At 52.8% G+C, this 12,122-nt stretch overlaps 1 protein-coding gene across 5 annotated transcripts in view; it reads right to left on the bottom strand.

Moving 5' to 3' along the window:
- SMARCA4 (SWI/SNF related, matrix associated, actin dependent regulator of chromatin, subfamily a, member 4) overlaps positions 1 to 12,122 on the bottom strand; it is an 80,525-nt gene that overhangs the window by 29,213 nt on the left and 39,190 nt on the right. For all 5 annotated transcript variants that reach the window (XM_054562167.1, XM_054562169.1, XM_054562170.1 and 2 more), the window contains exons 17-23: positions 7,877 to 7,943; positions 6,849 to 6,959; positions 4,973 to 5,215; positions 3,414 to 3,527; positions 2,412 to 2,519; positions 1,225 to 1,311; positions 348 to 394 (exon numbers count right to left, since the gene is read on the bottom strand). In XM_054562167.1, coding sequence (XP_054418142.1) covers positions 348 to 394; positions 1,225 to 1,311; positions 2,412 to 2,519; positions 3,414 to 3,527; positions 4,973 to 5,215; positions 6,849 to 6,959; positions 7,877 to 7,943 — 777 coding nt within the window. The remainder of the gene's footprint in view (positions 1 to 347; positions 395 to 1,224; positions 1,312 to 2,411; positions 2,520 to 3,413; positions 3,528 to 4,972; positions 5,216 to 6,848; positions 6,960 to 7,876; positions 7,944 to 12,122) is intronic.

Genomic DNA, 12,122 nt, shown 5'->3' with positions numbered 1-12,122 from the left:
TGTGGCAAAGCGGGCAGCACACTGTACAGAGCACCTCGAGCTGAGGCTCCGAGTGGTTAGGAAGGCTGTCGGGGTCCACAGGGCATGGAGGGAGGTGGCGAAGTGGGGCCTGGAAGGCAGGTCAGCCTAGAAATTCTGCTTCTTGGGATTAATGGTGGGTAACTCTCAACATGTGGACGATTCTTATTTACTTCTTTGAGTTTGCCTGTATTTTCTGTATTTTCTGCCATTGAGTATAGTGCCTTTGAAATTGGACCAATGTAACAATAGCAATAAAGCCAACAAAATGTGAGAAACACCACCTCGTGGCCCGCCTGCCCACCCCATCCCGCTGGGAAGCTGCTCACCCTTGGACAATGCCGCCGGTAAACCCCAGGTGCTCGGAAAAGGACTCCTGCAATGGAATGAGAGATAATTCGGTGTGGGGGATGCGGTAGGGAGGGAGCGGGGGCAGAAACAGGCAGCCCAGCCCCACACCCCTCACCCTTCCCGCCAGTGCTCAGGGACTGCCCACAGTGGCTCCAAGGCCACACACAGATGGCAAACTTTTCTATCCCACCATGTCCGTTCCCTCATGTTCTTCCAATGAAGGAAAGGAAGTCATGATTTAACATCCTTAACCACGAAAATGGCCGCACTGGCGCATCGTGTGCCGGAGACCACCCCGGGAGCACTGCGATGGAACCCCGCGGCACGAGGGGCATTCCAACAACCCTGAGGCACTGTGCCAAAACACGTGAACACCTGCGTGCTTTTCAGAAGCAGGAATCCAAATTCTCCAAGGGTACAGTGTCCCAAACGGTTATGACCCAGAGACTTCATGAGTAGAAAAGCTGCTCTGAGTCAATGCAATGACCCAGGATGGCACCAAATGTCACCGAGTAGGAAATGCTTGTGTGTCAGTGAACATAATGTGACCCCGCCAGGAGGAAAACAGCCCAAAGAAGTTTCCTAATTCTCCGTGGTTATCAGAGGGTGGGTTTCAGGGGCTTCTGTTTCTATCACTCATTTTCTTACACTGTTTGGATTCTTTCCAATAAGCACTTGCAAAATGAAAATCAACAGAGACAAATCTACAGGCACTGCCTATTCAAAATATTATAAACTACTTTTTTTTTAAAAGTTGCCAGGGAGAAGCAATCTAGCTCTGCCTAGGGGTTCAACTGGGCTCACTGTCCCCAGAGATGGGCACTCAGGGCAGGGCCAGGGTTGGGGAGGGCTCACCTCGATGTGCTGAAACATGTACGGGTGGTTACAGATCTTCCGCAGCTGCATGATGGTGTTCATCAGGGTTTTGGTGCCACCTTTGCCCTGCAGAGGAAGAAGAGAGTCTCATAAATTGGGTCTTGTCCCAGGTGGTGTGGGATGGATGGTGGAGAGGGGACAGTGGAAGGAGGAGCTTTAGGGGCAGGTATGGCTTATGGCAGAGAAATCAGAAGTGAGGGGCTGGCTCCTACAGGGGCTCAGAAGCTTGAAACCAGCTCTCGGGGTAGCAGAGGTTGCCCGGCACGCTGGAGGGGTGGAAGGGCAATGAAACTGACAGAGCTGAGGCTGAATCACAAATGCTATTCGAGACCAGCTTCATTCTGGGTGTTAGAGCCAGTCCCTGGGGGGCTGCGGCCAGACGGGCCTGACTCAGGAAGTCCTCTGGCTCCGGGGTGGAGGAGGGATTCAGGGTGAATGGGTGTTGTGGGACAGAAGTAAACCAGGAAACACGCTGCTGCCACAGCTCAAGTGAGAAAGGGCCTAAATAAAACGTCTAGAGGAGGAAATGGGGTGGCAGGGCCAAGCTTGAGCTTGGGTGCAGAACCAAGAGCCCTGGGGGGATATTTCAGTTCTGGTGAGGGGCGCTGGGGGAGGCGGGCACCGGGACCTCCAGGAGATCCCCGACGGCAGCAGCCTGCCCAGCCCCCAGTCCCCTGCACTGTAACACTCCTCCCCTTCAACGTCACTTGCTAACAGGGTGAAGGGATTAGGTGGCCATTGCTGCTGAGGCAGCTTTTTCCCAGCTGGGAAGGGGGGGTTTACTAGGACGGTCCAACTCTGCAGGCTTTAGCGCTGGACCCCACGCTGCCGAGGGTCACACCTGTGGGGCTAATGTTTCATAACTAAAGACACAAAACAGCAGCTGACTTGGGAGGGTCTTGGAGAACTAAGCGTGCCCCAGCAACGGGCCATGAGCCTCTGCTCCCACAGAATTACTGACCGAGCCTGTTCACACCAGCTACGACTTAAGCAACAGCTCTGCAATGCCCTGGAGATCACCACCAGAGGGGGCCTTGACCATGGCAATAAGCTCCGAGGAGGTGGAAGGCCCCGTGGTTAGTGTGCTCAGGCCCTACCCACCCAGCTGCCCCGGACCCACCCGCTTTCAACACCGAGGTGGGGAGGGAAGTGGGGCCCAGGCCAACCTTCTTGTCCTTCTCGGAGCCATCGGTCAGCAGCACACCCTTGGCCTGCATGTGCCGGTACAGCACACGCTGCAGGGCAGACATGTCGCACTTGATGACGTACTCCACCTGCGAGGGGCACACAGCACCGTCAGTGAGGGCCCACGGGCCCTAAGCCTACTCCCCAACCTGGGCCCTCCGGTCTCTTGGCAGCACTCTGGGCCCTGGGATGTATGTTTTGATCTAGGTACCTAGGGGGGTCACAGTGAAGAGCCCCAACAGCTGGGGGCACAAGGGAAGCCAGAGACTGCGGTAGATACACCAGGGCAGAGAGACTTGCAGGGGGAGTCCCGGGCTGCTCTTACCCCTACAGCATCTGCGTCCCTCCCTCCCTTTCCCGCTCTCAGTGCTCAAGGTTCCGGCAGGGACAAGCCTGATTCCAGCTCCAGGGCTGACCAGTGATGGCTCCACAGCCACCTGGGCAGTAGGGAGATGGGCATGCGGCCCACAGCAGCCTAATGAGGGCCCGCCCTGGCCTTCTGGGGAAGCGAAGGGCTCCCTCTCTGTTGGAAGCACACTTGGCCACCTCGTGAAGGCCTCTCCACAGCTGGCCAGAAAGCAAAGGGTAAGTGTGGCTGAAGGGGTGACTATGGCCAGGAACCCCCAGCCTTGCCGGGGGAGAGAGAGGGGGCCCTGACGGCCACTGTGGTGCTCTTCCTCTGAGCAAGAATTCAGGGACATCGCACAGTGGGGAGCAGCTCAACCCTCAGAGCCCGTGGCCTCCAAGCTCCCGTGATGTGGTCGGGCAGGACCCACCCAGGCGTCTGGCCTATGGAGAGCAGGTGGGCTTCTGCACTCGAGCCTAATACCCCTGCCTTCCCCTTCAGTGATCCAGAGGCGGTGAGTGGCTATCCTCAGGACGGACTGACTCCAGAATGCCAAGGCCACCTGAGCAGGCCCAGCCTGAGGGAGCCCTGCACGATGCTGCATTGTGGTTTCTTGTACATAAAACCCTCAGGTTACCTTCTCAGGCAACTGAGCCTCAACCTCTTTCTTGAGCCGCCGGAGCAGGAAGGGCCTTAACACTTTGTGGAGACGACGAATGATGAGAATGGTCTCTTCCTCGTTCAGGTCCACCTGACGTGCCAAGACACATGAAAACCAAGCGTTACTTCCAAAGCAGGGGCCCCGGCATGAGGAGGGGTATACAGGGTCATCTGGAGTTGCCCTGCACGCTAGGCCCCCCTTTTCAAACTGCCTCCTGCTTTACGGGGCTTTGCAAGGCACTCTATTCCTTTGGAAAATAGCAAATACCTGAGTCCTTCCCTAGAAAAGCCAGGAAGAGGAACCAAAGGCCCCAGGGCACTACGTTTCCGTAGGCCTCATGCAGAGGAACACAGCAGCATACTGTGTTTCTTCCCCAAAGTAATACAAACTCAAGTGCTTGGAAGCCCGCCAGCACATCCAAATGAAAACTAAGTGGCCCATGGGGGCCACATTCATAAAGTATTTGATGTAAATGAGATGATCCTCATGGAGGCCCCGTCTCTGGGAGCCCCACATCCACTCTCATTTCAGCTGGAATGGGATGGGGCGGGAAATACTGCTTTCCCGGGGCGACTGCTACACTGATAAAACGTTATATTTTTAAAGATTTTTTACAAAGTGAAAAACAGGATGACACCTGAATTTTTCTTGTGTGGATCCTCTAAAAAAATCTCCCTGCAAAATTTTTGCTCAACTTAAAAATAAATGAAACTAGAGCATCTGCTCCTCAGCTCTTGGCTGGGGGTCCTGGGACTTTTGGAAAGGCTTGTTTCTCCCTCATAAGGGCTTCAGCCGAAGCAGGTGCCTAGGACGGGACACCTCGTAGATGATGCTGGCAGAGCCCGCCCCCCGCCCGCCACGCACGTGATGGGTGGCCCCAGCTGTCCTGCACCTAAGGAAAACCTCATCATCAGGAACTAGTGGGCAGTGACAAGCCTCACTACCCTCTGCAGCTGTCCCTTCTTCCTTAGTCATCAGGCTCTGGTGGCTTAACTGCCTTCAACGGAAGATGCAGCTGGCCCACCAACACAGCTCAAACCCCAGCAGCTCGGCGGCTCTCTCTGGAGCCAGCTTGGAGAGTTCACCAAGCGGTGAAGACGCCTCCGACAGCCCGCACGCCACAGTCTGGTTTTCAGACTCACAATGCCACCCACAGCCATACAGACCTTGAGATACACTGGCCACAGAGCTCTATAAAAACAAGACACCCAGGATCTGACCACGTTGCTCCTATGACCGAAAACTTGTGAGCTTCCTTCTACCCTTAGGGTAAAACCTAAACTCAAAGGGACAACAAGCCCCTCGGCCCCCCAAGCTGTGCCTGGACGCCCTCGTTCTGGCCCCACAGCTGCCTCAGAAGCCATAGTCCTCAGTGCACCCTCTCTGTGTCTGGGGCGCAGGGTCAGGGAAGCCCCAAGTGTCTCCCCAGAGTTCACCCTCTCAATCACTGCTCTTCTCTGGGGCCCTCTTGGCTCCTCCAGCCTCAGGGTCCTCTGCCCCACCCTGCCAACACTAGGCCAGACCCACACACCCACCTTTTCTCCGGTCATGGCAAAAGGCGCATTGAACCACTGTTCAAAGGTGCTACAGCTCTTGAAGATGGTGGGCAGCAGAAAGTTGAGGAGTGCCCAGAGCTCAGGGAGCTTGTTCTGCAGCGGCGTGCCTGTCAGCAGCAGGCGGCGGGGGGCCACGTAGTGCGTGTTGAGGACCTGCGTCAGCTTGCAGTGGTGGTTCTTCATGCGGTGGCCTTCATCCACGATCATGTACTTCCATCGGATCTGCGGGCCCGAGAGCAGGCGTTGAGAGGCAGAGAGGCTGCGGGGCATCCTCGGCAGAGCACCACTCTCACAGCCATTAGCAAGAGGGCTCCAGGCACCAGAGCCCATCGAGGGAGAGAATGTGGGCATGCCAGTGTCCCAACAAGGGATCAGCTCCCTGGGAGACAGCCACACAACATGCCTCTATAAAGCATGGGGTGAGGACAGACAGGGAGACTCATGCCTGTGACCTGCTGTTGGATGAACAAAGCCAAGGTGCAGTGATGGACTCTGGCTCCTCGCTAAATTATGTATGTGAGTATGTGGCACAGGAAAATCCCCAGACACACCCTCCCTTACTGATTAGAAGGGCCCCACTGGGGGGCAGGGGGTGCGTCTACAGGGGATGTGGGTGGTAACGAGTGCACTTTCCATTCAGCAGGCTGTGCCTCTAAAGGTAACAGCGGCACAGCAGGCAGAGAGCGTGAGCCTGGGGGGTTGGGGCTGCACCAGAGGGCCTGTCGGTGGCCACACCCCCGACGGGTATGGGCTGGATGTCGATTCTAGCCGTGCGTGGTCGCCCTGTGCTTTAGCCTCCTGGGGCCACCATAAGCCTGAGTGAGGCAGCCCATGGCAGAGGCAGATCTGGCGGGGGGAGGGGCCCAGCAGCTTTCTCTCACGAGAAATCCCCATTGCAGGGTGTTTGCTAATTAAAGCTACTGTCAAATAAACACAGATGGCTTTGTACTGAGTCAGTGGGTGACAGGCACGCTGGGCATCTGTTCTCTGGGCTTTGAAGATGCCTATCAAGTGCCCAGTATCACTCCGAGCGCCAGAGGCGCGGTTACTTGCAAACTTCTCTTCCATCCCTGCTCTGCCTTCTACTTCACTCCATTGGATGGGTTATTGATGAAATGCATCATCAGATGCCTCATCTTCAGCCTCGATCCCTCTTCAAACCAGGAAACAATCTTTTTGCAGGCAAGGGACAGTGTCTGTTTTACATCTGGGTCACAGGATGTTCTCAGGAATTCACTATGGCCTAACTAGAGCTGCCTTCACAACTACGTCAGCTAAGAGACCTGCACAGCTGCTGCTGAATATGCCAGCCTAGCAGCCCAAGGCTGGTGGGCCACGCAGGGCCTCAGAGAGCATCATGGGTTGTTTCACATGGCTGTGCTGGCGGGGAGAGAGGGCAAAGGCCACTAGAGACAGGTAAAGGTAAGACTGGCTTCTCCATGACCCTAACAGGGACACTGTAGGCAGGCAGGCAGGTCAGGAGGCATCTTGTGCGACTAGGGTCTTTGGGCAAAAGCCCCGTGACAGGCTAGCTCATGTGCTGTGCAGACAACACTGCCTCTGGACCTAACCCCAGGCCAACCTGGGAACAGAGAGGCAAATCCAAGGTCACTTTGACCAGGACCCTTCTCTCTCTCTCTCTCTCTCTCTCTCTCTCTCTCTCACACACACACACACACACACAGCAGCTGTCATTATACACATGTGTAGGGGAATCAGTGAAAAATTACTTGCAAGGGGCTTTAAGAAGATGGTAAGTGTGACACACACGCAACGATCCTAGATCAGACGAGATCACACGCTCCCTGACAGTACTGAGTACCTGGGTCTGGTCTTTTACATGGGGACACACTACCTTTGCAAGGATGTGCTTGTCTTTAATGATGTACTCGTACGTTGTTAGCAAGACGTTGAACTTGCCACTCCGGAGTTGCGGCACAAAAGCCCGCCTGGCTGCTGGAGAGCCCTGTGAAAGAGACACGACATGCACACGTCAGCCTCCCGGGGACCAGGCCGCAGCTCCCTGACAAGGGAAGAGAGCTGGGTGAGGCTGCTGGATCCTGTCCTTCAACCCCAACATGCTGAGTGCCAACTGCAGGGATCAAAGAAAGGCTTGGCCTGTTGGAAGCCCAGGCCGCTGGGGGGCTTGCTGCCTGCACCACCACTGGCAGCGGTCCCAGTGGCCAATCAGCTCCCAACCTCTTCCTGGGTCCCATCTCAGGCCTCCAAGCCAGAAACCAGGGCCTCCCCCTAAAACCCTCTCATCTGAGTGCCGGCCACTGAGATCGCTCCCTGAAGGCAGCTCCAGCCTATTTGCAATTAGCAAAATCTGGCCAGGTCCACACTCCTGAACCATGTGACCAGGGCCCTAGCGTTCTCCGGGCTCACACTCCACACAGACTCATCTTCACTGGATCCCATAAACTTCTGCCAGGACTACTTTTAATTCCTCAAAAGTACGAAGTTTTCCCTGCACACGCTTGTCCCTTCTGCCAAGACACTCTTCTCCCTGTGACGGGCAAACAGCCTCATAGCACAGGGTGAAGGACCTAGACCCAGGAGCCCAGGGGCCAGGCATAACCTGGCTCTGCCACTAAGTGGCTGCTCGAGGTCCTGTATGCCTCAGTTTCCCCACCAGGACAACAAGCACAACGAGTTCCTACTTCACAGAACTGATCTAGGTAAGTCATTGTACATGACTGAGTTTTAATCAAAGCTCAGGTGAAAGTAACAAAATCCCTGCGGGACTGCATCAATGTCACACCCACAAATTAGTCCATGACTTCACTTATGTTGCCAGCTGACTTCCCTCCTCGCTCATCTGCATTCCTTAGTATCCCACCCTGCCCTCCCCTACGTCCACCTCCGCAGGCAGTGACATACCTTGTAGGACACTTTCACCACAGAGGGGGCCCACTTGTCAAATTCGTACGCCCAGTTTGACAGTGTCCTGACGGAAACAAGGAAGAAACAGTCAGGTTCTAGTTCAGTTGACAACAGCTCACTGTTCATGCCAATGCACGCTGGGGAGAGAGGCCAACGCGGCTGTGACTCTCAGAGCTGGCAGACTGAACCGATCGTCTCCAATGGTGGCCAAGTGAGGAAAGGAAGGAAGGTGCAGCTGGGAGGAACAGGGACACACGAAAGTGTGGTGGTGATACAGGGAGAGGGAGGAGCCTGGGTTAGCCTGGGCTGGAGCCAGGAGGCCAGAGAGGGCTTCACCCAGAAGTTAGATCTTAGAGACCAGTTCTCTATCACCGATGTGAGGTCACAGCCCTCTGTGAGAATAAGCCATGCGCTGCAAACCTGCTCCCGGGAAATACACACAGACTCACGGTGCCTTGTTTCAGGTTCAGAACCGTGCTAGACATCAGGCTACGGAGGCCTGGGCATATGGAAGAAACCACTTGGATCCTTATGCCACCTCAGAAAACACTGAGGGCTCCCACCCAGTAAGACACGAGGAAGACGATGAGCAGGTGAGACCAAGGCGGGCTCGGCAGGGGACTGGGGGAGTGGGAGCCGTATGGGAGTGAGAGCTTGTAGCTGCTCCTCCACGGGGTGCCCAAGGCCAAGAAACGGGGGAAAAGAGAAAGACTGGCAGTGGCTGCATGTGGGGGCCGGAAGAGGGTTGGTAAGGAGGCATAAGTCACTTGAGATTATAAGACAGAGCCTCAGGAGAGGGTGACGGCAACAGTAAAGCCCAGTTCACAAGGGGGCAAATTCTCAAAGAAATACTAAAACGGAGTTTTCGGTGGGGGAGGGAATCTACTAAAAAATCTAGACTGGGTGGTCTGTAAAGACAGGCCGAGTGGTAGACTGCTCGAGGCCATCCAGCTCCTCTCTCCCAGAAGCTCCATGAGGGCGGTGCTACCTCTACCTTAAAACCAAGCTCCCTGGCAGCCAGGGCCAACCAGGTGGACACAGTCAGAGCCAATAAGCTGAAAGCTCAAGTTACTGGGTTGAAAGCCAGGGAATGCTCCTGAAGGCTGGTGGGGAGAGGAGAGACTCAGATGCCACATGCCCCTGCTGTCCTTTCCCTGCTCACTATGCTGGGGGCTGAGATGAGATGATGGAAGCCGTTCTGCAACCATGAGGTACAAAGTCTGATAGCAGAAGCCACGTGCTAAGGATGACTGAACAGAAAACTGCAGGCGCACGGAGCTGGCATGGCATCTTAAAGCCACTGGGCCCACCCAGATGGCCTGGCTCTGGACTTCCCCTTACTGAGGATCAGCAAGATTGCCCTGGCCCGGTCACTGAAGTCAGGCTTCTACTACAGGGAGCAGTGGGGGACAGCCCAACAGAGAGAAGCTGAAAACTGAAGCCCGAGGTGTGGTGAGAACGTGCAGCAGGAGGGGTATGAGGAGACAGACGCAAGACAGAGGTCAGTCAAGAGGGAGCAGGACAAGTGAACTCATGATGGAGAGATGCACATCCCAACCGGAGGATGGGACAGCTGAATGCTCAAAGTTCAGTAACATTCTCTAGGGCACAGACAGCTTTTCTGGCTTGGAGATGACCCTTAACAGTCTGGACCTTGTCTGGGTGGACCGCAGTATAAAAGGCTGAAGATCAACACACGGCATAACCCCAATGAAGGGGATGGGGCAAGGAGCCGGGTTAATGACCTGGAAAAAGGGATTTAACTGGAAGCTGTAGGCCTAAAGACAAAAGGAACTGGTCTAAACATAATACTCTAGGTGGTAAAGTTGGTTCTCATGGCTAACTATTCTGAAAGTACTGTATATGTACACTGGGAACAAACAAATAAACAAAGAAATCCCTAGAATGAACCATGTGGAACTAGCTGAGAATCAGAGACTGCAGTATGAACATGATTATCTTAAAAGAAATACAGGTGACTGGACACAGCAGCGATGTGCATGTATGTGCACACAGGCTTAGCACACATATACAAATTTCCTAGTGATGTCCACTGAGAGGGGCTAGAAATAAGAACACCCCACGAGCAGGAAACACACCTAACATCCAAGTCTTGGCTTCCAATTCCATTCTAATAAGAAAACCCAGGCCCATTCTCGGCCTGGGCAGAAAATACACAAGCTGAGCTTGGAGCATCTTTGGTTGCCCAAAGAAATTCCTCAAAACACCCCATGGTGATACAGCAGCAAACAGAGAGCTCCTGATGCCACAGCTAGAATACTTTGAGGAACTAAATAAACTAGTACTGGAGTACAGCCCAAAATATAAAATAAATATCCATGAGTCCATACTGACAAGAAATGATTAAATAAATTAACAACTGGAAGAGAAAAGAGAAATCTGTACACAAGAACTCCAAATAATTTATGTACTTTTTCCCCCCTCAAGGAGGTGGTGCTGAACTGCCCAGCCCTTGTGTACGTGATGAGCATAGTGGCTTTTTTCCAGAATACAGTGTGGAAAGGAGAAAAAAGAGAAACGTCACAGCAGACAGCTAACCAACACCCACCCCTTCAGACAGGTGGTCAAGGGCAACATCAACAGTGAGAAGTCATGTTGAGAGTTACTGCCCTTGACGTAATGTGATGAGACGGGCCCTTGACCTATATATAGTCTTTTGTCCTGTGTGAGCATGAGAAAAATCACCAGATCCAGACTGAGGGACACCCTACAAAACACCTGAAACAGCCCTCCTTAAAACCATCAAGGTCATCAAAAATATGGAAAATCTGAGGAACGGTCGCAGATGAGGGAAGGGGAGGTGATGACTAAAGGTGATACAGGGCCCTGGAAGAGAAGCCAGCACTGGGGGAAGCCCCGTGCAATGCAGAGTCTGGCATGCAGCGAGCAGCAGTGCGCCAGGGCTGGCTCCTGTATGGGACAAATGGAACGCGGCCATGTACGCTGTTACCAACACCAGGGCGGAGGTGGGGGAGGGTATCCAGGAGCTCTCTGCAGTATCTCCACATCCTTTTCATAAACCTAAATGTATCCTAAAGTAAAATAACAACCACAATACAATGACGGGGACATGTTAAAACCTACTGGAACGGTCTCCCCAGACAAACCCTGGGACAATTTAAGAAATAAAATAAATAATGATAGTGTCCAATCTGGGCTTCTATGATAATAGAACTCATGGTGATATAAAGAATTACATGAATAAATAAATGGGGAAGAATGAATAAATAGCGGATAGTTTTCCTTACAAGGGAATTCCAATATACATGGAAGAAATGATGGAAACGGAAATCCACTATTTGGCACCTCCAACAGTAATAATCATTTCAGGTGAGACTCAACTGATAGATGTTGAAATTACGAGGAAAGTATGATGACAAATGGGGTATTTACATGGTTTCTAAGTGCCTCCACACAAGATACTTACAAATTGAAAAGGAAAACTCTTAGGTTTACATGGGAGAACTGGCAGGCACCACATAACCGAGACTAACGTCACCCTTATCTCATGTCTCCTGACATGAGGCCCCCCAAAAAGGGCACAGCCCTCATGGGGGATTCTCACCAGGATTTCTGAAACAGATGCATCACACAAACAAACACAATGTGAAAGAGAGCCTGACCAGAATTCAAGTGTCAAGGTTATAAAGGACAGATATGAACTGGGGAACTGTCACAAACATGTCACAACAAAATGCAAAGTAGGAATCAGGACCAGAAAAAAAAATTAATGGGGAAATAAATATGTGAATAAGGTCTCTAGATTCACTAACAGTATTAAGTCATTATTGCGTTCCTGGTGTTAACCATCCTGGGGTTATGTATCATTTGGGAGGTCAGGTAAAAGATGTATAGGAATTCTTTACACTATTTTTGCAATTACTGTAAGTCTGAACATTTTATTTTAAATTTTTTTCCCCTCCCCCGGGAATACATTCATTGATTTTTAGAGAGAAGGTGGGGGCGGGGGGAGGAAAGAGAGAGAAACACCGATGTGAGAGAAACATCAATCAGTTGCCTCTCATACGCACCTCAACTGGGATCGAACCTGCAATATAGTTATGTGCCCTGATGAGGAATTGAACTCGCAACCTAGGTATGTGCACCGACCAGGAATAGACCCCCCCAACCCTTTAGTGCACAGACGACACTGCAATCAACTGAGTCACCCGGCCAGGGCCGAAATAACTTTAAAATGACAAGTTAAAGATGAAAAATCCTG

This window comes from Pteronotus mesoamericanus, unplaced genomic scaffold, assembly GCF_021234165.1.
Source record: "Pteronotus mesoamericanus isolate MK-2021 breed Mesoamerican mustached bat unplaced genomic scaffold, CSHL_Meso_final scaffold_636, whole genome shotgun sequence".
Lineage (NCBI taxonomy): Eukaryota > Metazoa > Chordata > Mammalia > Chiroptera > Mormoopidae > Pteronotus > Pteronotus mesoamericanus.
The sequence above is the reverse complement of the archived record's forward strand: the minus strand, read 5'-3'. Positions and strand labels throughout refer to the sequence as shown.